Raw genomic sequence first — 25,456 nt, 5'->3', positions numbered from 1 at the left:
TCTGCACATCACCCTCTGATGCATCCCTCTGAAGGGAAGCTTTGCCCTTGGACACAGCAATAAATCATTGACAGCCTGGCACTTTATCCTTAGCTCAACGTCTTGACTTGACTTGGCAGAAGAATCATTGAAGGCTTAGCTGGGTTAGGGTCTTTATTGTAGGCAAGAAAGAAGCTGCTCTGACAGTAGTTGACTGCCAGACAAAGATGCCAGGAACTGTTATATATCCACAAGGGTTTAAACTGGAAGCTTCTTTCTCTGGTATTTCTGAACTAATCATATTTGGTGAGGTGCTAGGTAGTCTAGCCTTGAAGGCAAGCAACTGTGGCAGGTTGACAGAAGAGCATCTCTAGCTTGGGAACTGCTGGATGTTGTTTTGCCAGGCTCAATCTGTACAGTGAGCACTGAGGCACATCAGGTCACCTCTGAGCTTTGAAACAAAGCTCCAAGGCATATATTATCCAATTGGCAGAGGTCTGATCTTTGGAAATGCCCACAGACTTTTGTCAATGGACTGCTTTGTGTTCTGTTGACTGAAATAGGGGAGGCAGGGAAAAAAATAATCAATATGGTACTGCTGGAGAATACAAGGAGAGAAGCAACCTAGAACTAAGGAGAAACTTCCTAACAGTGAGAACAATTAATCAGTGGAACAACCTGCCTCCAGAAGCAGTAAATGCTCCAACACTGGAAGTTTTTAAGAAGAGACTGGACAGCCATTTGTCTGAAATGGTGTAGAGTTTCTTGCCTGAGCAGGGGGTTGGACTAGATGACCTCCAAGGTCCCTTCCAACTTTACTACTATTACTATTACAATTTATAGCATGTCACACAACATACCCCTCTGTTTCCCTGCCTCCCTTCCATGTTTTTGACTGTTTGAATGGGGGGGGAGGGGGACGTAGGAGAAGGAAGGGCAGGAAAGGCACAGCATAATTAAAATCTTTCTTCCGATTTCTAAAAATGGGTGTTCTTCCACCAAAGACTTCTATTTTTCTACCTTATTTTTCAGGGGCTTGAGAATTTCTTTCAAATTTCTTTTGGGGGAGTGTTTTTAAAATTTTCCTTTGTGGTTGGAGGCCCTGGAGCAGTGGTTCTCAACCTTTTTAATGCCGCGACCCCCAACCAGTCGTAAGTCGAGGACTACTCAACCGGTCGTAAGTTGAGGACTACTCAACTGGTGCAGCACCGTTTGCAGAATGGGACTTTTGGCGGGCTCAGCAGGGCAGAGACAGCCTGGACAATTCCTATTGGCTTTTGAAAGCCAATAGAATTAGACTCTATTCAAGAGAGTCTATTCTATTGGCTTTCAAAAGCCAATAGAATAAAAGGGAGTAGCACAGCTAAGGAAAAGGGGGAAAAAATGGCGGACTGCGTTGTTTGGCGACCCCCGTGAAATGGTCGTTCGACTCCAAATGGGGTCCCGACCCACAGATTGAGAACCACTGCCGTAGAGGATCTGATGCTGATTCTGTTTCACATTTTTCTCAACCTTTGTTTCCCCATGCTTGCCAGTTTGAGAAACAATTTTTTACAGGATGCTTTTCTTTGAAAACTGAATTAAAATATGAGAAGTCAGATGGCAGAAGAGAGAGAGGACACTGCCATGAAATACAGTGTACTCACATATATTCTCTGTCCCCCCAAAACAATTCCAGACTATATTCATGAGAGATCACATTGCACTTTTGTTAAAATATTTTTTTATCCTTCCTTTACTGCTTTTTAAATAATTTAAGGTCCAAGCATACCTAATACTCCTTCATCCTCCTATTTTCCACACAAGATCTCTATGCGATAAATTGGGCTGAGAGAACGCAACTTGCTTAAAGTCACCTAACCAGGTTCCATGCCTAAGGTTAAACTAGAACTCTCAGTCTCCTGGTGATTGGGCCAAAGTCACCCAGTCAACTTTCATGCCTAAGGTGGGACTAGAACTCACAATTTTTTAGCCTAGTGCCTTAACCACTCAACCAGTAGGCCAACATTTGTCTTAGGTTTCTAAATCAAATCCCCTTTTATCAAACTGGATGAGAACAGAGAGGAAAATTAAAGATGTGATCATTTTTATGAATGAATGAATGAATGAATGAGATAAATAGAAAAAAAGGGAAAGACTTGACTGGTGATTTAAATGCAGATGGAAGTGTTGTATTTCTGCACCCACTCATAAAGTTACTTATGCATCAAATTTAGATTATCTATAACAGCATTTTTTTATTCCCATCCATTTTATGTAATGACCTTCTGAAATAATATATGACATAGCTTTTTTTTAAAAATAAAAACAGAGATTAACATTTTCTCAGCTGAAAGTGCTATTATATTGTCTGGTGCCATGTTCTGGGAGTTCAAATTAGTTTGATCATTTATTCATTCATTTGTATTAAATCATTACTTTGGAACAGCCCAATACTTAAGAAAATCCCTAAGAGAAAGTGTTCAGAAAGAATTGGGGATGGATGGCATGGTGGGAGTCTTCATTGCAGTTGCTGATTATTTTTATTTTATACTTTATTATTTGCAAGTGATTCAGAGCCTTTGGGGGGTGGATTAAGAAGCATATACTGTAGGGAAACAATAATGAAATGAAATGAAATCATTGTTGCACTCACAAATTTCAGACAGTTTTGATCTGAGATTTTGCAAGACATCAGAAGACTGGAATTCACAAAAGGTCTTGTTATTACAGCAGCTCTTGCAAGCTGACATCTCATGAATAATTACCATAATTTTTTATACCACTCACAATGGAGAAATAGTTGGCAAAGATGAGGAACTAGTGGAGATGGCTAAATTAATTTATTTGATTAGAAAAAAAAAACAGTATTTACATTTATCATTGACCAGAAACTCTCTTTTTTGCATAAAACAGAACAAAATGCATTTACAATGTCTGATTTTTTTTTATTTTTTTTTTTTTTTTTGTAATCACAGTAAGAGATAAAATTTGTAATTGTATTTATATTTGCTGCAAAGGAGATTTGAAGTTTCGTTCTTCTCTTTCTCTTTACTTTTCTTTGTGGACTTTAATTTTTTTTTCTTCCTTTTCTGCTTTTACTCTTTTATTCTTTTTTGTTAGTTAGGATCGGACTTTCTGTGTAATCAAAGACTGTGGGAAAACCTAAGAAGGATAATGGGATAGGTGAGGATTATATGGGTACAATTCTGTGTCCTACACTCTGCTGTCATTTTTAGGGGTTTGCTTTGCACATTAGAACGGTGTGCAAAGTCCATGTTGAGGCATGCTTTCCCCGCTCCCCTATTACCTATGAAGTAAAACCTATGACATATACAGGGATGACGTTCTGGGAGAATGGCGGGTGAAGGAAATAGACATTTGCTTACCTCTAAATCCATTTCCATTGCCAGTGGAGCACGCTGGGGAGGGAGACCCCTGGGGCCGGATGACAGGAGCAAAGGCACTCTTTTGTTTGACAGCAGGAAAGACCGAGGAGGAGAATGGAAGGATGGAGGAACTGCTTGAAGAACCAACTGTGGGGCTTGAAGACATCACTGAGAGGGAGGAGATAGCAACTTGAGTTAGAACAAGTAGGGGCTTGGAAAAGTAAACAATCACAAATTTACACCATCAGATCAACCTTAAGAAGCCTCCAACGGGGACTTCCATAAATTCCATGGATTCTATAAGTCTCTTTGAGTCCTGATCATTCAATTTTATTAACTGACTGACTGACTCACACACACACACACACACACACACACACACACATTCAAAGCAAATGGATGTCCCACAACAGATCTTTAATTCCAAGGATGATACTCAGCCCCATATGAACTTATTAAGTAAGTTCAGTCCTCAAATCTCTCTTAAAACACACAAAAGTCTGTGGAACCAGATGAGAAATTCCATAATCAGCAATCAGATCCAAAATGTAAGCTATCTGCATGGATCAATTCATGAAGAGGGAATGGAAAGAATATTTGTTCCTGTTAGTCAGGTACCACAAACAGGGTCATGTCAAGGCAGGACAGGTGAGGCCAAAGAGCTAATCTGGGTTAGCTAAACCAGTGTAAAGTTCTGTGAAGGGAGGAAACATGGGAAAATGAGGAGGTTCACAATGTTGTGAAATACAAGATAGTTAAGTTTGCTAACCCAGGGGTCCACAATCCCTGGGCCATAGACCGGTACCGGGCTGTGGCATGCCGGCAACCGGTCCACACAAACAAGCAAAGCTCCATCCGTGGGATGCAGGCAGCACACAAAACCATGCAGTCTCCGGTCCGTAGAAAAACTTTTCTCCATGGAACCGGTCCCTGGTGCCCAAAAGGTTTTGGGCACTTCTGTTCTAACCAAATATTTTCAAACAGATTTCCCCAGCTTAATGTGTTCTAAGTGAGTCATCATCTCTGTAGGGCACAGTGGGAAACGTGGTCTGATAGATCTGGACCAAATTTAAAATGACCAAACAAATTTCATTTTGAGTTAAAATGCTTCCATTAATCTGTGCCACAGCTGCAGAATCGCCATTGTATTTCATGTTGCTTGTCTATCTTCTCACACTCTGAATGATTCTCTTTAATTTTATTTTTCACAAGGATCTGTTAGCATCTCATTCTAAACTCCGATGGTCAGGAATACATAATTCAGCTGTTTGTTTTGTTTTGTTTTGTTTTTCATTTTCTCTGGAACTGAAACTTGGCACACACAATTCAGCCAGGAAGCAGAATTTGTAAGTTCTCTTTTCTTTAAAAAAAAAAAAAAAAGGAGGGAGCAAAAACACCAGCAAACATCTGTTTGGCCAATTTTAAACTCTGTACGCAAAAGCAATCAACATTTCAGATTTCTTTCTTGGTGACTTTTTTTTTCTTTTTCCAAACAGGCAACTTATTATTAAAAAAAAATTCAAATGTTCTCATCCTACAAATGTGGATTTATGAAAAAAAAAATCAGTACTGCTGCTGGTTAATAAATGTCTTATATAATTAAATATAGACATTGAAGTAGTGCCTACTGGTTTGGGTAATTTTATCCCAGGTTGGGTGTCCTCAAAATCTTACATCAATATATTGCACTATGTCATCACACACAGACACGTGCACACAAACACACCTCTTTTCTTGGGAATATGCCTAATCTCAACCATTTTATTCTTAGGGTGTTTGAGAATGTTGTTTTAATTTTCCTCCCAACTCTGAAATCAATCCTAGCACATTCAGTGGAATTTAATCTCAGTTTTATAGAACTAAAAACTATTATTTGTTTGTTTATTTAGCTTTTGAGTCAATCTTGATTACTGGTGATTGCCTGGAGAAGACCATTTGACATTCTTGGCAATGTTTTTAGAAGGTCTCACCAGGACCTTCTTCCTAGGACTGAGAGAGGGTGACTGGCCCAAAGTCACCCTGTTGGCTTCATCTTAAGGCAGGACTAGATTTCACCATATCTCCCTCTCTATCTCTCTTTCTCCCTCCCTCCCTCCCTCCCTCCCTCCCTCCCTCCCTCCCTCCCTCCCTCTCTCTCTCTCTGGATCAGGACAACATCCATTATTTCTTCTTATACCTAATAACTTTATCTCCATCTATGGATGCTGCCTGAAGAAACCCCTCCCTGTCTAACCTCAAGCCAGGTTCAACAAAATCTTTGTTGTGATGGAAGAGTCAGGGCAGGGCAGGGGTCTTCAAACCTGGTCCTTTTTATGACTTGTGGACTTCAACTCCCAGAATTCTTCAGCCAGTGTGCCTGGCTGAAGAATTCTGGGAATTGAAGTCCACAAGTCATAAAAGGGCCAAATTTGAAGAGCCCTGGCTTATATGGTCCATGCTAGCTGAGGAATTCTGGGAGTTGAAGTCCACAAGTCATAAAAGAGCCAAGTTTAAAGACCCCTGGGTTAGGGCTATGGCAACTATGGCAACTTTATGACCCCAGATTTCAACTCCCAGAATTCCTGAGCTAGCACAGCTGAGAGTGAGTGACTACCCCCTAATAGCCCAATATAGCTACCTTCTTAAAAGCCTCCCCCCCTCTCTCTCTCCCCCCACCCCCACCTCAAAAGCATACTCAAATAATATGTTTTTTTAATGTGGTTAATAATGGTAGCAAAGTCTAGTATCACTAGCTATAGTCTCTTTATTGATACTCCTGTTACTATTTTAATAAGACCTGGTGTCAACCATGGCATTCTTTGCAGGAAAAGCAAAGTTTTAATCAAAAAGAACCTGAAATTCATTTGCAGCTGAGCCCTCAATAAAATTTTAAAAGAGGGAAGAACTACTTTTCACAGAACAATGGAAGTCATGTTGGACTATCCTCACAACATACACATTAACACAGGAAATATATTTTTAAGGGATTTGTCTGAATTTTGCAAATCTTGTGACTTGACACCAGAGTTTGGATAAAGCACTTTGGAAGGTCTTCTTCTTTCTTGATGATCTCTCTTGGAATTGTGGTTTTCTGAGAAGTTAGCCATAAGTGCGACAGCTTTCCTGTAAGGAGGCCACCGCTACTAAGTCCAAGGTCCAAGGTGGTGAAAATCACAACATCCAACCATATCTATCTAATCCATTATCTGCACACTGAGTCCTTTTGCATTAAAAGAGACAATAATTTAGAAACAACTGCTGATGGATATTTATGATAACAGAGGCAAGGCTTAATCAAGCAGTGACTACGTATTTCCTGTCCTTTTGATACTCCTGTTCTTTCTCATCTGGGAACATCTCTGTTCTTTCCCTCCCTCCCCATACACAACTTCAAAAAAGGTTGTTGTAGTTAAAGGTCTGAAATCAACTAGTAGGCAACTTGGAGCTTGAAGCTGCTTGTGGGCCACTCTTGGCATTGGAGATCAGAACATGGCTTAAAAAGGAAAGCTGGGCAGACAGAAGCTATGGATTTGGATGGGATATTAGAGTCCCAGCTGCTGGTGCTGAAGGATACCAAGAGCTAAAGTTCTAGAGCAGGCATATCAAACTCCCGATGTCACATGACGTCACGCGATGTATCACAACCTTTTCCCCATTGCCAGCAATGAAGTGGACATGGTTTCAGTATGATGCATCAGGCCACAGGCCAGGAGTTTGACAGGCCAGGAGAGACAGAGCCAGCTAATACATGTGTCGCAGATAACCACAAACGGTTGACAAAAGCAGTCCTGTGTTCTTGCAGGCTTGCTCTGCAGAAAATTTGGGCTTAATTGTCTAATTACCAGGCTGAGGCACTTTCTGGCAGATGACCCAAAGAAAGGAAATAAACATTTTCTGACAGATTGCCTCTTAAATTATGTCAGCCCCAAGGTCAGGTGGAGCTGGAGGAAGAGAAGAGAAGGAAGCTACTCACAGCCATAGGGCGATCCTGTGGGAGAACCGTTAATAAATCCAGGTGAAGTGGGAACAGCCAGATTGGACATAGGGACATTGCTGTAGCCATTCATGCTGTTACTGGGGGTGCTATAATTAGACTGCTGAGGGGTCGTGCTGGAGGAGTAACCTCGTGGGGATATGCTGCTTGTGTTGCGGATGTAGCCTGCAAGAAATGAACGTGCACTGAGTGTCCATCAATAAGGATAACAGGATGGTCTCTCTTAGACATGCACTCTTCAGTTATCTGGATCAGGAATAGATTCATTCATCCTTTCATTCAATCTTTACTACAGTCACAGACCAGCACAAAAATTAAACATTAAAATAAAGCAAATCTAAACAGAACCAAAGAGAACAAGATATAGTAATGTATTACAATAGACGGTGGAATATTCAGTGGGCGGCCAAGGTCTGCCTAACTTTACAGACAGTGTAACAAAACTTAGCTACATTCAGAAAAATTGAATCATACTGATCCGACAATAGAAGTTGTACATCTAAGAGATCAGAGTTTCCAGGATATTTAATCAGGTAAGGTGTTATGAGTCCATGAGTCCCTATAGAGGGGGAGCAGGAATAGATTTATTTTACTTTTTTTAAATTGTCACTATTATTTCATGCACAATGTGATTCTGTTCCCTTTCTGCATTCACATGATGTTAGGTGCAAAAAAACGGATAAATAACATGAAAGTTCAATTAAACTTTATTGCTATAGCCTATGCAAAAGAATTGTCTGAACCTGCTTAGATAAGGGTCAACAACACTCAAGGAGAGTTGGACTTCGTTCACTTGTGACTACGTAGAGATTCTAGACTGATCCCTATTTTCACTCCGCCCCCAGATTTTGCCACTCCTTCTCTCACACATGATGCCACATAATCCTGTCTCTACATTTCTATGCCCTTTCCCCTATCTTCTACTTTTCCCAACAGACCTGTTGGGAAACAGTGGTTCCCAAAACGTGTGCAATTTTTCCTGCATGGTTTGATCAAACTTCATTGTAAAATTAGGATGCAAAGAACAATTATATTAGGATGCAAAGAACAATTAGGATGCAAAGAACAATTATACTTCAGAATTATCTGCATTTAAATACAAGCAAATGTAAGAAGTCTTCCATAATTTGAAGACACGAATAGAAGAGACACTTAATGATTTTATTTTTTTCATCCAGGTAGTTGTGGCTAAGATATAGTGCCAAGTGAGGAAGATAGTGGGTAAATGTGCGTTTAAAGCTCAGGATTTATAGACAGTACTTTCTGTAAATGAAATACAATAATAGGCTGCTAACAGTGGACTTTGAAGTTTAATTTTGTTGTTGATTTTATCTGTTAACTATGTTTTTTTCTATATAGTAGACAGATGTCAGGCCAAATGCCTTGGATAAATGGGCATAGTGTTCTAAAAATGTATAAACTGTGTGCCTGCTTTGCAAGGAGAGATTGTTTATTGTTTTTGAAATATATTTAACATTATTCAATTGGGGGGGATTTATGTGCGTTTACTTTGTTTTTTCTTTTTATGCACATTATTTTCTGTTTATGTAGTCTTGTCTAGTTTTGTTTCACTTTTATATTTCCTTTCCTCTCCCCCCCCCTTTGGAAGTTTGTACAAAATATACACACACACACACAAAAAGAAGCTATAGAGAGGAAAAATACCATGAAAATACCATGAAAAAATGCCCAAGTGTACAACAAAATAACATTTTCCCTGGAATCAAAATCCTAAATAACGATGAAAAAATAATAATTCTTCTAGGTTCGTTGATCTAAATAGAATGGAAAGGAAATAATTTGAGGGTTTACTTTCACTTTTTTCCAAAGGAGAAAAGAATTTCAATTTAATTCTCAGGGGTGGATTATGGCATTCTTATTCAGTTACCAGATGGCTGAGAAGTGTGTATGAGTGCTACATTTTTTTTTTTAATTATACAATCCTCATTCCAGCAGTCCTCAGCCTCCCTGATTCCTCACACTTCAGTTGAGTCCCAGAAACTTAGTGACTGAACAACAACAAATAGTTCATCTTATGAAGTGAAAGATAGAATTCCAGAGTTGAAAAAGATTTGGGGAGTTTGGTTATCACCCAGTCCAGCTCTCTTTCCAGCGCAAGATGCATAATGTAGGCTGTCATCTTCTTGTCCAATCATGAAAGAAAAAGGGCAACCTTGCCAAACCGAGAACAAATTGTTTGATAGTCAAATAACTTCTACTATTGGGAAGTCTTACTTAAGCTTGCACCCAACAACCTCCAGTTCTGGTTTTGCTAAGCAGAGCAACAGAAAATAAAGTTTATCTTTAGAAAGTGACCTCTTCTAAGCTGCTCCACTACTCCAAATATTTGTTTTATCAAATAAGGATGACATATTAGGAATCTTCTATTATTTGATGTGTACGCAGCCATACGTGTATGCATTTTTAAAACTGATGATGTTACCTAGTTGGGTAATAAAACATCTGCAGGCAAATGATGAAGCTCAGATAGTATCAAGGACTCCATAATTCAACCCTGAGCTACAAATATTCTCTTCGATTAGTAAAATTATTAATTGTCAAAAATTGCATAGAATGATGTGCTAATGGTTGATCTGAACCTTCCAAAACCTCTTTTATTATGTGTAGCTAAGATGCGTATCTGAAAGCAGTGGTTGAGCTATGATATATTTTCAAAAGGATACAGCAGATACTTTAAATTAAACATCCTTTCACAGTATTGCTTGGCAAATCACATCCACTTTGAGAGACTATAAATCCATTCAGGATTTATTTTATAAACGTATTTAAAAACCTTCTTTAATTCTGTATAATTTTACATTTCTCTCAAAATCAGAGTCTTCGGATGATTAATTGCAACACTAAGGGATTGTCTGTCAAAGTTAACACGAGTGCGCTGATGCTACTACTAACTCCACAAATACTGTTTTGCAGGATAAAATATAAGATCCTCTCTAAAGATCTGTGACAGCGTCTCACCCTTAAGCAAGTTCCACTAGTTGACAAGCCCTTCCCTTTGTTTGACAACATATGTACATTTTGCCAATCAGATCTGCATGTTGAAAGAATGTGAAAGGATGTTGTTTCAAGATCTGGAAAAAATCAGCACACTTGTGTTTTGAATATTTATAACTTTAACATGGGATTTGCTGCAAATTGTGGTCAAGGCTGCACCTTCCTGGGGTTTTCTGCAGAGATTCGTGGTTAATTCTTTTTTCCCACAAAGGATGGATTTTGAAAGGTAAACCATTTGGAAATTGGAAGAGAGAGAAATGAAACAACGGAATGCAACACGGAACATATGAGCGACAGAGATGGTTAAGGCTATGAACAGGGAATGTTTTAGAAGAAAATTAAAAGTATTTCAGAATAGCAGCAGCATCCAGTTTGTTCAGAAAACCTATTTGTGCCATTGTGTCTGGAGAAAGATTCAGGATGTGAAATGCAAGCTTTAATTACCATGAATAATTAGCACAGGAGAAAAGTATTTTCCCTAACAATAAATTGAGGGTGAGTAGGTGGGTTGGTATTAACTTGGAAGGGACCTTGGAGGCCTTCCAACTTTGTTATTCTGTATTATGATCCTGAGTAAGATTTATAGGCTTCTACTATTTCTTCTCTATGTTTATTTTTAATTTAAGGACTGTCTTCTGATCTGGCATATTTCTAGGGACCTTGGAGGCATTCTAATCCAACTCTCTGCACAAGCAGGAGACCTTATATCATTCCGAACAAATGGCTGTCCAATCTCTTCTTAAAAACCTAAAAATGTCCTAGGTTGGATGTCTCTTTGATAAATTTCCATCCATGACTTCTTGACCTGCCCTCAGGTGCTTTGGAAAATAATTCAACCCTCAAGTAGAATAGAATAGAACAGAACAGAACAGAACAGAATAGAATAGAATAGAATACAACAGAATACAACAACAGAATAGAATAGAATAGAATAGAATAGAATAGAATAGAATAGAATAGAATAGAATAGAATAGAATAGAAGGGATCTTGGAGGTCTTGTAGTCCAGCCCCCTGCTCAAGCAGGAGAACCTATACAATCTCAGACAAGTAACTGTCTAGCCTCTTCTTAAAAATCTCCAGTGATGGAGCGCCCATGATTTCTGGAGGCAAGCTGTTCCACTGGTTAATTGTCCTCACTATCAGGAAGTTTCTCCTTAATTCCAGATATTAAGTACTGGAAGATAGCTGTCCTATCAGCCCTAGTCCTTCTCTTCATTAGACTAGACATACCTAATTCATTGTAGGGATTTAGCCCCCAGGCCCCTTATTATCTTTGTTGCTTTTCTCTGCACTCTTTTTGGAGTCTCAACAGCTTCTTCTTCTTTTATTGTGATGACCAGAACTGAATAATATTGAAACTAATGATTGTGTATAAGTAAAGAAAATATATTTTTATGATGGTCCTAGTAATTAATAAAGACAACATCAGTTTCTGACCATCATCTTCTTGAAGCAAAACCTCCATTCATTGTGTACCTTTCAGTTCAGCACTTTTACCTTGATTATTCCCTTGTGTGGACTCAGAGATGCTGACTCCCAACTGGCTGCCATAGGAGTTGATGCCCATCATGGCACTGTGAGCAGGAGAGCTAGACAAAGCAGGGATCTGACCTGGATTTCTTGGGACACTGTAGAGAGCTTCTGCAATATCAGCAGCTCGCTTCAGAATAATGTCCTGAAACAAATAAACAAACAACAAGAAAAAAAAATCAGCATAAATTTTATTCCAGGTGGACTGATTGGCTTTCCAGATTTAAAAAGAAGAAGAAAGAAATCCTCCCCAGATGTTCAGCAAACATGTGTCTTGAGCTGGAGAGGGACCAGGTAAGATAGGTATGAAAATACCAAGATCAGGTCTGCTGCTGCTGCTGCTGCTGCTGTTATTTCTAATTTCTAAGATTTCAGTTCAAATAGGCGCTCAGACTAATTATACTTGGCTAACTGGCTAATTTCAAGCCCTCTTCCTCAACGGTTTCATACTGTAAAGAGTAAACTGTTCCTTTCTGTTCTGCCTCTCTGTGCAGTGGAAGACCAAGAGAGAAAAGGGTATCCGAAGGAAAGATAATGGAGGATAATGGAGGGGTTTATAAAACCTGACCCCTGGATGATTGTTTCTGTATTGTTGTTTTGTTATGTTTTATGTGTTTTTTATTGTTAGCCGCCCAGAGTGGGGCGGCTTATAAATTTTAAAAATAAAATAAATAAATAAAATAAAGGAGGAGATGCCAGGATGAGAAAAAAAGAGAACTCCCCTCACTTGCCTCAACTCCATCAACCTTTGACATCTGAAATAGCTCTCCTTGAGGGAGATGAGCAGTCTAGAAACATGAAATATAAATAAATAAAGTCACTCTGATGAGAAATGTAGAAAAAATACTACTCAATCCTCACCTAGAGCCTAAGTGAACAATACCTAGTCTTAAAGCAGCAAACATAACAACCTAAAAGCCCTCCGGATATTGACACTTAAGAACAGGTGTTATCTGTCCCTGTTTTGGGAGGGCACTGAATGGGAGGCAGAGAGGAAGAACAAACAAATAAATATCATAGAAAAAGAAGGCTAGGAAAACCAGTAGATTAAAGGCAAAGAAAGCAAGAATGGGATAAAGTAAGGTCTCCAACTGCAAGCTTTTAAAAAATGTGCATAAAACTTTTTAGAAGTTCCTGTAGAAGCCAGCCTTCTCTGTTTGCAGACTATCTGAATAGCAATAAACCAATCCAATGGAGGCAAAGACTGACAGCACGCTAGAAATTTCATCAAGCAGGATGATGGAAGAGGAACAGAACTAGCCAGTTGTACGCCCATCCTCAGCAACAGAGTTTGGAGGAAGAAGCAATGGTCTTCTCTGAATGGATTAATGGACTGCAGTGGCAGATAAATTCTGTACAAGCATGAGAAAGACCCCCCGGGTAGAAGGGTGGAGGAGTTTTAATGGAGCATTAAAGCCTCATCAGTTCCACTCAAGTAGGTCAGGTGAAAAGGTGACTCGGGAGAAGCTGCAAACACAACACCTTCTTTACACATTCACAGGGAAAAAAGAGAGAGGAACTCTAACCTGATTATTATGTGGTGTCCCATACAGTGCTTCGACTAGGTCAGCTGCTCGCTTCAAAAGCATCTCCTGCAAGCAGAAAGGAAGGACAACCAAGGATGTGTCATGCATTGAAAAATGTGGCGGTAAGGACTAGGCAAGCACAGTGTGAAACCAACAAGCAGGACAAATGCCAGAAACAACTAGTGGGGTTTTTTTTTTAAAAAATTATCATTTATTAGAAATTCATACCTCACCGTTCTGTTTGTGCACTCCCAGTAACTTTTTGCCATGAAATCCAATAGAGGGAAGGGCACACTTAACCAGGCTTCCTGGTTCAATTCAATCATGCTCTGAACATGCTAAGCCGTGAAGCATGGTTTACCAACACCGTGTTAAACCAAACCAAACCAAACACCATCAGACTCATATCATGAGTCTGCCCAGAGCCAGCTGTGATTTTTACTGAATTATTTCATTTTTGTTTTCATCAGTTCCATTCAGCTTATGTTGCGTGCTGTTTGGCTTTTATTTTTTATTGAGTTTAGAGTTGTTTTATTCTCGTTGTGGATGTTTCAACCAGTATCTGTTCTGTGCAAGCCACTGAGTGTCTCTTTGGATTGTGGCAACACAGAAATGTGTTTAATAAGTAAATAAACTCACAATATACTGAACCTATTGAGGGGCTGACCTTCACTGTGCAGGTAGTCCTTGCGTAGAACTATTTGTTTAGAGACCATTCGAAGCTACAACAGCACTGAAAAAATTACTTAGGAGCATTTTTCACACTTGCAGCATCCCCACGGTCACATGATCAAAATACAGATGCTTGATAACAGACTCAAATTTATGATGGTTGCAGTGGCCCATTGCAATCTGGCTTCCAGCTGGGGTTGTTACACCCAGTCTGACTTCCCCGTTGATAAGGAAGGTCAACAGGGAAGACAGATTCACTTAACAACTATGTTACTAACTTAACAACTGCAGGGATTCACAACTGGGGCAAGAAAAGTCATAAAATGGGGCAAAATTCACTGAACTGCCGAGCTTAATGACAGAAATTTTGGACCCAGTCATGGCCGTAAGCCAAGGACTACCTGTACTGTGCCTAAATCGGCTACAGATTTGGGTAAACCATGCTTAGAATCAAACGTGAGACGTTGATTTGTGATTCGGCAGGCCGGACCAATGCAGCCGTTATTTTTTATCTGGTTAAGTGAATGAAGTCAACAGGTGAGGAAGGGAGCTTTACCTTGGCTAGTCGCTCTGGATCACCAGGATGTCTTGGGATGACTTTCTGGAGTCTTTGGAAACCATAGTCTATGGTTGGCTCATTTAAAGCTGAAAAAGAGGGCGGGAAAAGAATAACAGGTGAAATTTTGGTAGGAGAGGCAAAAGAAATAATGGAAGGAACCAATCATTAATGCTGCACACATAGGAAGAAATGGATAGTATTGTGAACTCCGAAGCTTCCTCCTTTTATTATGTCTTCAAGATGGACAATGATTAATATGTATATGTTACTTACACATTAAGGGTGTACATCTATGCATGTGTCGTATATAGTATGTTTAAATGTGTGTTATGTATGTGTACACTTCGAGAGCAAGCAACTAAATTTAATTTTTAATGTGTGCCATTGTGCCCACAGTAAAAAATGACAATAAAAGCTATCTATCTATCTATCTATCTATCTATCTATCTATCTATCTATCTATCTATCTATCTATCTATCTATCTTTCTATCTACCTATCTATCTACCTATCTATCCATCTACCTATCTATCCGTCTATCTATCTATCTATCTATCTATCTATCTATCTATCTATCTATCTATCTATCATAGAAGCTAACTAATCAAAGAGAGAAAAGAAAATAAGCTTTTCAACATTTGTCAGAGCTACTGCTCAAAGAGCAGGTGACACTTATAGCCAGGAGAGATTTTATCTTGGGCATTGTTAATGCTCTTTCTTAAACAGGGAAGCCCTTCAGATGCTCATTCACACCCTAGGCACCTCACAATTGGACTATGGCAACGTGTTTTGCATGGAGCTGCCCTTGAAGGCCATCTGGAAGCTGCAGATGGTTCAAAATGTAACAATGTGAATGGTAATAGGTGCTTCTAATTATGCCCATGTGTCATCACTGCTACCTAACTTGCATTGGTTACCAGTCAGCTTCTGCATAATGGGGAGCAGAAATAACCTTGAGGAATAAGAGGATAAGTCACAATCAAGGCAATCATCAGATAGAAGAAATTTCAGTCTGAGACAGAAGCTTAATTTTAAGAAGTGTATGACACTTGTAATCCACTGTGAGAATAACCTTAGGGGATAGAAGGAAGAGCCACAGCCTAGACAATAGTTTGATAAGAGAAATCAAAATCCAAAGCATCTCAGAAGGATCCAGATTTCTGGAAAGCAAATGCCGGGAAGGAGAGAAGTTCTTTCAGACATGCAAGAATCTGTTACTGTAACTTACAATAAAGATAGAATTCATTTTCATGATTTTGGTTTCCTATCTAGACTTCCTTGAAGGGGTAACCAACATGACAGTCCCTTGCAAGTATTAAAACTTACAAGATTCTTGTATTGTAACTTTTTAATAAAATTAGTATTAGCGTTCCTAACTTTGGTTTCCTAGACTGGTATACTTAAAAGGGCTGACATTCTGGGGGCAAGTCAAGATGCTGATTGGATATATTGTCAGTTGCCCAACTTTTTCAGCCTTAACAAATCCAATCAATCAAACCAAATCAATCAAATATATCCAATCCAATCCAATCAAATATTAACTTTGCTGAGCAAGAAATGATAAAATAGATCTTGTGGACAATTAACATTGTTTGGGATTACAATATTGCTGCTTAGCAATGAATAATCCTTAAAGATCCATCTTGGTCACCCAAAAGGAACTACATTATCCTGTAATGTAGAACTTCTTCTCTAATTCTGCTCCCACTTGATGTCTCAGAAGGACTAAAAGAGTCTAATGTAGAGGTTTACACAGTGAAGGGCAAATCCTGGAGAAGATCACTGCTTTTATTTTCCCTTTGCATCTAATTGGTACTTTGATGTTCAATACAACTACAGATGTGACTTTGGACAGAAAAAAAAATGAAGTCAGGGAAAAACCCAAAAAACTTACAAAATGATTTAAGCAAGGGGGATCAGATCATCACAGTTGATGATCATAAGAGATGCCTTCCACAGGATGATATTTTGCCTGGAGGACACATAAATTTATTTAGAGAACAACTACTCACTCTACATCAATAAAGTGGTCCACACCCATATTTCTCAAGAGGTCTCCAAATATTCATAATTTAATTTGGCTGAATAGAACCAATTACAATGCCATCTCCAAAAAGGGCTTCCAGAAGACTATCAGTGATCTCAGAGTTGTAGAATAGATGGGAAGTCAGACAAACATCTCATGAGGAGGCAAACCACTTTAGTGCAGCTTCCAAGAAAAACACAAAAAGATTCCATGGAGTCATCACGGGAAGAACCCAACTCAAGGAAATCTTTATTTACTCCAAATAGTTGGTAATTTGCCTACTTCAACTGGTCCATCTTGCTCCATTCCTCATTAGTAAGAGAAATTCAAAATGACAGACAGTTTGCAATCTTCTGCCTGCCATTATTAGGGCCATTAGGGTGCACTTGGCCAAAGAGAATGCCCAACCATTTCTGACCCATGTTAATTTCTTGACGTTTTCTGGAAATCTATTCCACCGCATTTCTCGATTCGTCTGCTTTTTCTTTTTTTAAAAAATAAATAAATTGATAGTTAATTGTGGATTTCTGATTTTTTTTTTGCACAAGATAACATATAACACAATGACTTATTGTCTTTGACTGCAAAAATTCTGATAATGATAACCTTTCATAATTGAAAGATAGCTTATCTTCTTTTAATCAAAGTACAGTTTCTCACTAGTCAGAGAACTACCCCCCCAAAAAAAAAGAGTTCCAGGAGATGCAACCTGGAAATGTTCATAGCATAGTGAGCAAAACCCTTTAGCATTGCAACTTTGCTGTGTTAGAATGTGAAATTAAACCTGGTGCCAATTCAGCTTTTTTGTCTGGCCTCAGATTTTCCCATCTGGCTGACTTTAGCAGAACAGAATGGAAGTACCCTATGTAGCCGTAATAGGCACTGGTGACATGGATTTTGATTTATTTTAATGGAATAATGATGGGCCAGTTTAAAAATTGTTGGATGGAATCAAACGGGGGCTGAATGGGAAAGACTTAGACCTAAGAATTTCAACTCTGCTATACTTAGAAAAAACTTTGATGCCTATTGGGAAACATTCTGGATCACTTAAAGAGTTTAATAATACACATTTCAACTGCCATAGAATCTATTTCCCTTCTGGGAGCAGAGTAGAGAAAATGTGCCAATAATCGTGAGAATTTGTCAGAAGCCTCTTGAGATCTTATATATCACTATCTGCCATTTCTCTTGTTCATTCTGAGCCTAATAGTTGAAGTAAGTTACATGTCTTGGATCAAGCTACAGAGATTATAAATTGGAGAAGCTTTTTTCTTAAAAAAAAAAAAGGAAAGAAAAAGAAAAGAAAACCTAATGATCTAAATGCACATACTTAACCAAGAATATCTAATGGGAATATTCAAATTTGTAACTCAGGGATAAAATCTGATTACTACTCAATATTAATTTTGAAGACTACCTTAAGTATGAATTTATTTTGTGGTGGTAACAGATCAGTAAAGGCAGTCCTTGATTTACGATCCCAACTGAGCCCAAAATTTCCGTTGCTGAGTAAGTCATTTGTTAAGTGAGTTTTGTCCCATTTTCCAACTTTTTCTTGCCACAATTGTTAAATGAAACACTGCAGTTGTTAAGTTAGTAATATAGTTGTTAAGTGAATCTGGATTCCCCATTGACTATGTTTGTCAGAAGGTTGCAAAAGGGGTCATGTGACCCCAGGATATTGCAACTGTCATAAATATGAGTCAATTGCCCAGCATCTGGGTTTTCACTCTGTGACCATGGGGATGCTATAATGATCTCAAGAGTGAAAAACGATCATGAGTCACTTTTTTCCCAGTGGATATTGTAACTTCGAACAGTCACTTAATGAACTGCTGTAAGTCAAGGATTATCTGGAACAGTATTCCATGCCAAAATGGATGAGGACAAAAAGCAAGATTTTCTTCAGTGTGACTCCCAGGTTCTGGAATGTTAATGCAAGTAAGTTTAACCTGGTTTCCTCAATGCATTGGGGGGGAAAAAATCAACAATCACTGTGAGGAGCAAACCGCATCTTGGCTTGTTCAAGGTCATGCACTGATATTCAGCTTTATCTCCCATCTCTTGCTCTTTGTCTGTCGTGATTTTGCTATTGATGGTTTCAAGGTGAGAGATCTCCTTTTGGAAGGTTCAAGATCTCTTCCAACTATTACTTAAAAACCAGTAAAGCTGAACTGTCTGTTGTAAACTGGACCGAGCGGACAGCAAACTTTCAATTTAGCAGAGCAGGATTTTGTTCATGGATATTTTATACGTTTTTCACATGTATGTATGACAAGCAAGATTTTACATATGCACAGAAGTATGTAATATGTGGACAGATTTTAGTTTGTTGCATCTGTAACCAATGGTTTAGTGGTATTAAAAATACAAAGATATCCTCTCTGAATCCCTTCTTTTCCTCCAAAACAAAATCAGCAGGGACATACTTTAAGGACTCAGTCTGTCATTTCGGATTTCAAATCTCCACAAAGAGCTGTCTAACTAATTAAGCCATGGAGGGTTTCTCCCACCATACTGGGCGGGAGGAAAGATGCTCAGCATGATAACCAATGGTTGGCACCCTGATCAGTCTCATGATTGTCATCCACACAACCTTGATAGAGGGCTCCCCTGAAAAGAAATTGCTAGCAGATCTTTAACTAGAGCAATGCTAGCGTGCAATCCTTTGCCATAACCTATTAAAAGTACCCATCACAGAGAACATATGCATGCAGATAACAGCTCCCACGTTGACATTTAGATGTACCCTTGGAATTTATCTTTAATTTTTATAGTTGTCTTCTTTTTTAAAGAGTTTATGGGTCTTTCTTCAAACAAGCTGTCTCGATGCTGTTCTTGTTCCGCTAATGCCTAATCGTTTGGAACATGAAATGAATATTGGATTTGGTATTAAATATTGAAGGATTCTCCTTAGATCTTCAGCAGCTGAATCATGAACTCTTGAGATCTCTGCCTTGCCATGTACATCTGCTTGCTAATAGGAACAGGACAACGAAGATTTTGTGGCAGATTCCCTTGGGTGATGCTGCTAGGAGCTTGTCTCAACTCGGAGATTGCTATCAGCTTCCCAGAGCTTAGATTACAATCAGATTAAAGCATGCATCCAAAACTCTAAACTGATCTCTATCCCTGGTCAGGAACAATAGCTCTAAATTCGATAGAAACAAATATATGCTAAGAGATGAGAAACTGAATATTTGCATTTCTATTGGCCTGGATTTGCTCAGAAGTAAATAAGAATGGAACATTTAGCAATAGCCTGTTTCTACTACGGATATCTTTAGAGTTTAGTTTGGAATGGCCCAACCTTGCTTCTAAAAGGAAATAACATATTAGGAGTGCTCCATTATTTTCCCACCCTACATAAAATTAGCAAAATTGCACGAATCTGTAGTTTGTTGGAATTTAGCACCTTCTACTCATCTGTCTTACTTTCTAATTCCACATGATCAGTGCATCTAAGCAACCCTGACTAGCATGTGCGAGGATTGTGTCAAGAATTATTGATGTAATATACATCAATGTATATATGATGTTTTATCAGGGTGCATCTTTCTGTGCAAGGATAAAACACTTTAACGCAAAGGCAGACTTGACTTGATTTTAAATACAGTTCTAGCAAGATTTTTTTTTTATGTGATGTGCTGCGTAAAACACTGCACCGAGAAAAAAGCAAACAACAACAACAAATGATATGGTCACACCTATGATAATATCAGCTTGAAGGTTGCACCTATCATGGCCTTTTTTGAGTGGCTGGTCCTCAAGGATAAACTGCATGATAAACTATATGATTTCATGTCATGTTATATTTCAGCATATTTGTCTTCTGTCTTGCACTAGTTAAAGAAAAGTAAGGCAACTGCCACATGATAAAAAATGTGCAAGTCAAATAGATTAAGAATAATTGGAACCCATGTACATTTGAGCCTTTGCCCCGTAATGCTCAAATGTACATAGAAATTACAAATCTAAATAAATAAAATTAAAAGAAAGACATTAAACATCTAAATACTGGATTTGCATGGGCATAAGAGTCATCTTATATCTGTTAAGATGAACAGAAGACCTTGTTGAAAATAAGCCAAGTTAGGAGATGCAAATAGCCTTTGAAGACTAGCCATCATTTGGGAAAGGCTGCTTGCCTGATGAACTTAACCCTTTTGTAACCAGATCTTTTGTCTCTTTTTTTGGTTTTTCCTTTTTCATATACCTCTTCTCCTCCATCCAATTTTTTTCCTCCCCTTTCTCTTCTTTTAACACTACCGCCGTTCTTTTCCTTCATCTCCTTTTCATCTGTTCTCCTTCCCTCCCCCCAACTTTTGAATGGAGAAAGGGGAACATGTGTGTGTGCATATTTAGTTGTTAGTTTCTGTGTGTGAGAATGAAGCAACAGAGAAGGGCTGGTATATGCAGATAAATTAATTTTTTTAATTGAGTTTTTCTTTTACAGGCAATGCATTAATTTTATTTATGTACAGGGCTCTTATTTTATAGGCAATGAGTTAATTTTATTTATGTATAGGGCTACTTTATTTTATAGGTAATTAATTTGAACCAGTGATTATTAATTATTATTTTTTTGTTCTATCCATGCCCTTTTTAGAGTGTGGTTTTATACAGAGAGAGAGAGAGAGGGAGAGAGAGAGAGAGAGAAGGAGAGAGAGAGAGAAGGAGAGAGAGGGGGGGGGAGGGAGGGAGAGAGAGAGAGAGAGAAGGAGAGAGAGAGAGAAGGAGAGAGAGAGAAAAGGAGAGAGAGAGAGAGAGGGAGGGAGAGAGAGAGAGAAAGAAAGAAAGAATACCTATTCAGAGAGGGAGGAATCCCTATGATGGAATAACAATTTTAAGTTAACAAGATTGAGAAGCTGGACAGGTCGCAGGATGTTTTCCTTATATTTAAGGTTTATTTCTCCTTCTACTTTTTTTTTTCTTTTGAGATGAGAGACCTTTCATCCATTCTAGTAAATATGGCATTACCCACCCTGCCAATTTAATATTCCTCTGGCAATTTTGCAGGGAACGTGTGGCATGTTTTCCAAGATAAGATAGGCTTCGGGCAAAAAAAAAAAAACAGAACAACCAAAACAGAATAATGAGTAGTTTCTTCTTTTAAAGCATACCATCATGGTTAATAATGTAATCTATAGCGTGTTTTTTTTAAAAAAACCTACTGTCGTCATAATAGGTTCTGATCATTGCTGATACCTTGAACGGAGGAGAAAAACAACACACTGGGATAATTGTGCGGCTTGGAAGTTCCTGTATTGCTCTGTGTCTTTCTTGAAAGTATTTTCCTACCAGCCAAAAAGAGCTGGGGGAATTGGTTACACCAGGTGCAGCTGTATTTAATAGTTGTGTTTATCACTTTGCTTGTCATGATCTACTTAGACAGACTGAGAAATTGCTTGATTTTACCCTTGCTAATTTTGTGAAGCATCTTCTAGCCTATAGCAGCAAAAACAACTTTTTTCCCCCTCTCCTTGGGTGAACCTAACAAAGAATCTCTACCAATTTCCTTGCCTTCATTCCTCAGTGTGTCCAAACAGCAGCGGCGGAGTGAAAAACAATCACCACCCACTATCCTGTTTTTCATTCTTGCCTGGTTTTCAGATTGGATAGATGCTCTGGTAAACATCTCCATTAAGTATTACAGTGGAGCGTTATGGGGGACTACATTTGCTTTTGGTCTGAAAGTTTCATCTGGTAAGAACGAAAGCAACCAGGACTCCTTACGTATCAAAACATTCTTCCAACAACTGCGCTGGCCGGTTCAAGATTTTTATTGTGCCCATACAGACAGTTCGGGACCAAGATTCTTGGTGGAATGACTTTGGGTTAGATTTGGCAATCACAAATGTCCTTTGCTGGGGAAAATAGAGCCTGAATATTAAGCAGGAATATTAAGCTCATGGGAGACCCACTTTTGATTTTCCATAAGATTGATATTTCTCTGTTCATCCTTCTAAAAAATACACACACACACACACACACATAGATAAAATTTGCTCCCACCAAGTCATGTTTGACTCTAGGGGGTGGCGCTCAACACTGGGAGCCAGCATTGTCCAAAGATGCTTCTGTGGTCATGTGGCCAGCATGACTGTATGCCGAGGCATATGGAACAAGTGGTACCTTCTTGCATTTGCTTGCTTTCAAACTGCTAGGTTGACAGGAGTCGGGGTTTCACCCCTGTATGCCCACCCCAAAGTCAGGGGACTGCATTCCTTAACAGAATAACAAGAGTTGGAAGGGACCTTGGAGGTCTTCTAGTCCAACCTCCTGCTCAGGCAGGAGACCCTATACTATTTCAGACTAGTGGCTGTCCAGTCTCTTCTTAAAGACCTCCAGTGATGGAGCACCCACAACTTCTGGTGGCAAGCTCTTCCACTAGTTAATTGTCCTCACTGATAGCCAAAGCTGAAATAGACATGGAGATATGGAACCAAGCCACTGTATAGTGGGAGGCAGTCTTTCACTGAACCAGCTGAAGTCCTCTGCATCTCCAAAGCTCCTCCTTGATGTAACATAGAAACTCTTCATCTTCAACTCTCCACTGGGAAATACATCACTCTCCTGCCAGATCCCTTTGATCTGGTTTCAGTATGCCCCAGTACAGAGGACAGATGTGGAAAAGACATGTCTTCAATAAATGGGATCTCAGAATCGGGGCAAGGAGCTGGTCTTTTCCTGCACAACCATTCATCTATCTCTTTTTCATTTTATTGACTTTCCTAATTTCTATTAAAGCTCAGAGATTCCCAGGGAAGGGTATTCACCTGTCTCTCCAACACCACTGTAAGCAATCAGGGAGACTATGGAGCATGTATTGTAGGAAATAACCCACTAAAATAATGTCCCAACTATCACCACCATCTCTAACAGAAACAAATCAAGTAAATTAAAAAAACAACAACAACCACCTACAGAACGTCAAGAGAAATTCTCAGGAAAGGAATGTTCTGTTCTGTTCTGTTTTTCCAAGGTAAGAAAACTTTTGAGAATTTGCAAGGCCGTTTAATGAAGGCTATTTCATTAGGACTAATTAAGGGGGAAAGCTCAAAAACAAGGCAGGAAAATCCTTGTGATTTTTGTCTCCAAAATGTGATATTGAGAGGAGATCTAACTTGGAAACACAGAATATGGTTTTTTAGCAAGGACACCACATTCACACGCACACACAAAAACTGTAACTCTGTTCAGGCCATATCTGAATGAAGTATGAAAAGTGTGCTGCAAAAATATCATAAAAAGGTACAACATTTTTTTTGGGGGGGAAACTGTATTAATTCGTGAAATGAACCCCCCGTTTGAATCCTTAGTAGTGTAGGAGAGGGAGATAAATGAAGTCCTCCCACAATTGCAGCTTCGCAATGTGATATTTTTACATACCTGTATAAATAAATCTACCAGGAGCTCCTTTGCAAAATTGTTTGGATTTGTACGATAATGTTACTTCAACCACGCCAGGGATGTGACGAGGAGGTGTTTGGACCCGGATGGCATGTGGGGTGATCAGCTGAGAAAATAAAAAAAAAAAGAAAATATATTGAGACAGTTATGACAATTGTGATTTTGCCAGAAAAGCAACACTCATTCTCAGTGTGTGCTTGTTGATGAATCTGTAAGTCAAAATTTAGTAGAAGGGAACTTTCCCAGTATTTGAAAAAGTGCTGAGTTATTGGGGTCAACTTCAGATAAGTCTCTCGGGTCAAAAATTAAACAGGAAAAGATTTTGCTAGTATAGAAAATCCCAGAAAATTCCCAGATGGGGAAATAAATAAATAAAATCCAAGGAAGGAAGGAAGGAAGGAAGGAAGGAAGGAAGGAAGGAAGGAAGGAAGGAAGGAAGGAAGGAAGGAAGGAAGGAAGGAAGGAAGGAAGGAAGGAAGGAAGGAAGGTCAATGACAAGCTACTTCCATAATATTGTCAAGAAAAATAGTCTGATTCTGTCTGTCTTATCAATAGGAAGCAATCTTGACATGAAAACATCTTTATGTGATTAACTGTGAAGAGCTCAGGAACAGTTATTCAGATTTTGCATATAGCCTGATTTATTCTTACATTGTGCTTTTTTGTACAAGGCACGAGTCTCTGGAAACAATATTGGCCCAAAGCTATGCTGTGAACTAGGTGACGCTGGTACCTCATATGAAGCCTGAACTGCATGGCTACATTGGAGCAAAGAATTCTCCCAAAATAATTTAAAGTATTTAACATTTGAAGCCCTTAAATGGACCAGATTCTGATTATCTCGCAAGATTCATTCATTCTTTATGAACCTGTCCACGCATTAATATCACGAAAATCTCTTCTGAAAATATACTCACTTTTGGAAGCCAATTTCTTAGAAAGTATGAGAGACACTTTCCCCTGCGTTTCCATCAACCTATAGAATGCATTCCTTTCTGATTCCTCTTTAGAATATCTCTTTTGCAATTGCGTTTGTTTTATCTGTTGAATTTGGGGTGAGGGAGTATCTGTCTTTTCTTGGTTTTGCCTGTTTCTTATATAAAGATGTCAGTGAGTGTTCCGTTGGAATAGAAAGGTACTAATAAAGGAAAATATTTATAGCTCAGGGTTGACGTGAGGGGTCCTTGGTGCTCTCTGAGCTTGCTAGTTTTCTAGCAAATGGTTTATTACCCAAACTAAGTAACATCATTAGCGCTAGTGATCAGTACTTTTAATACCAAGAAAGATAAGTATTAAAACCTTAAATAAAAAAGAATAAAAAATAGTGTGTGTGTGTGTGTATGCTGCATAAATGTGAGCATACACACATACATACAAACACAGAGAGATAAG

At 38.8% G+C, this 25,456-nt stretch overlaps 1 protein-coding gene across 5 annotated transcripts in view; it reads right to left on the bottom strand.

The window, feature by feature from the left end:
* EBF2 (EBF transcription factor 2) overlaps positions 1–25,456 on the bottom strand; it is a 198,430-nt gene that overhangs the window by 10,045 nt on the left and 162,929 nt on the right. For 3 of the 5 annotated variants that reach the window (XM_039354180.1, XM_039354183.1, XM_039354184.1), the window contains exons 10-16: positions 24,044–24,170; positions 14,621–14,709; positions 13,393–13,458; positions 11,834–12,011; positions 7,300–7,485; positions 3,348–3,515; positions 2,787–3,123 (exon numbers count right to left, since the gene is read on the bottom strand). In XM_039354180.1, the coding sequence (XP_039210114.1) occupies positions 3,065–3,123; positions 3,348–3,515; positions 7,300–7,485; positions 11,834–12,011; positions 13,393–13,458; positions 14,621–14,709; positions 24,044–24,170 (873 nt within the window). In that variant the 3' untranslated portion in view covers positions 2,787–3,064. Of the gene's footprint in view, positions 1–2,786; positions 3,124–3,347; positions 3,516–7,299; positions 7,486–11,833; positions 12,012–13,392; positions 13,459–14,620; positions 14,710–24,043; positions 24,171–25,456 lie in introns of those variants that run through there. The other 2 variants (XM_039354182.1, XM_039354181.1) reach the window with 1 other exon arrangement.

Source organism: Crotalus tigris, unplaced genomic scaffold (genome assembly GCF_016545835.1).
Source record: "Crotalus tigris isolate CLP2741 ecotype Arizona unplaced genomic scaffold, ASM1654583v1 scf7180000018549.3470463, whole genome shotgun sequence".
Lineage (NCBI taxonomy): Eukaryota > Metazoa > Chordata > Lepidosauria > Squamata > Viperidae > Crotalus > Crotalus tigris.
This window is presented reverse-complemented; position numbering and strand designations above follow the sequence as displayed.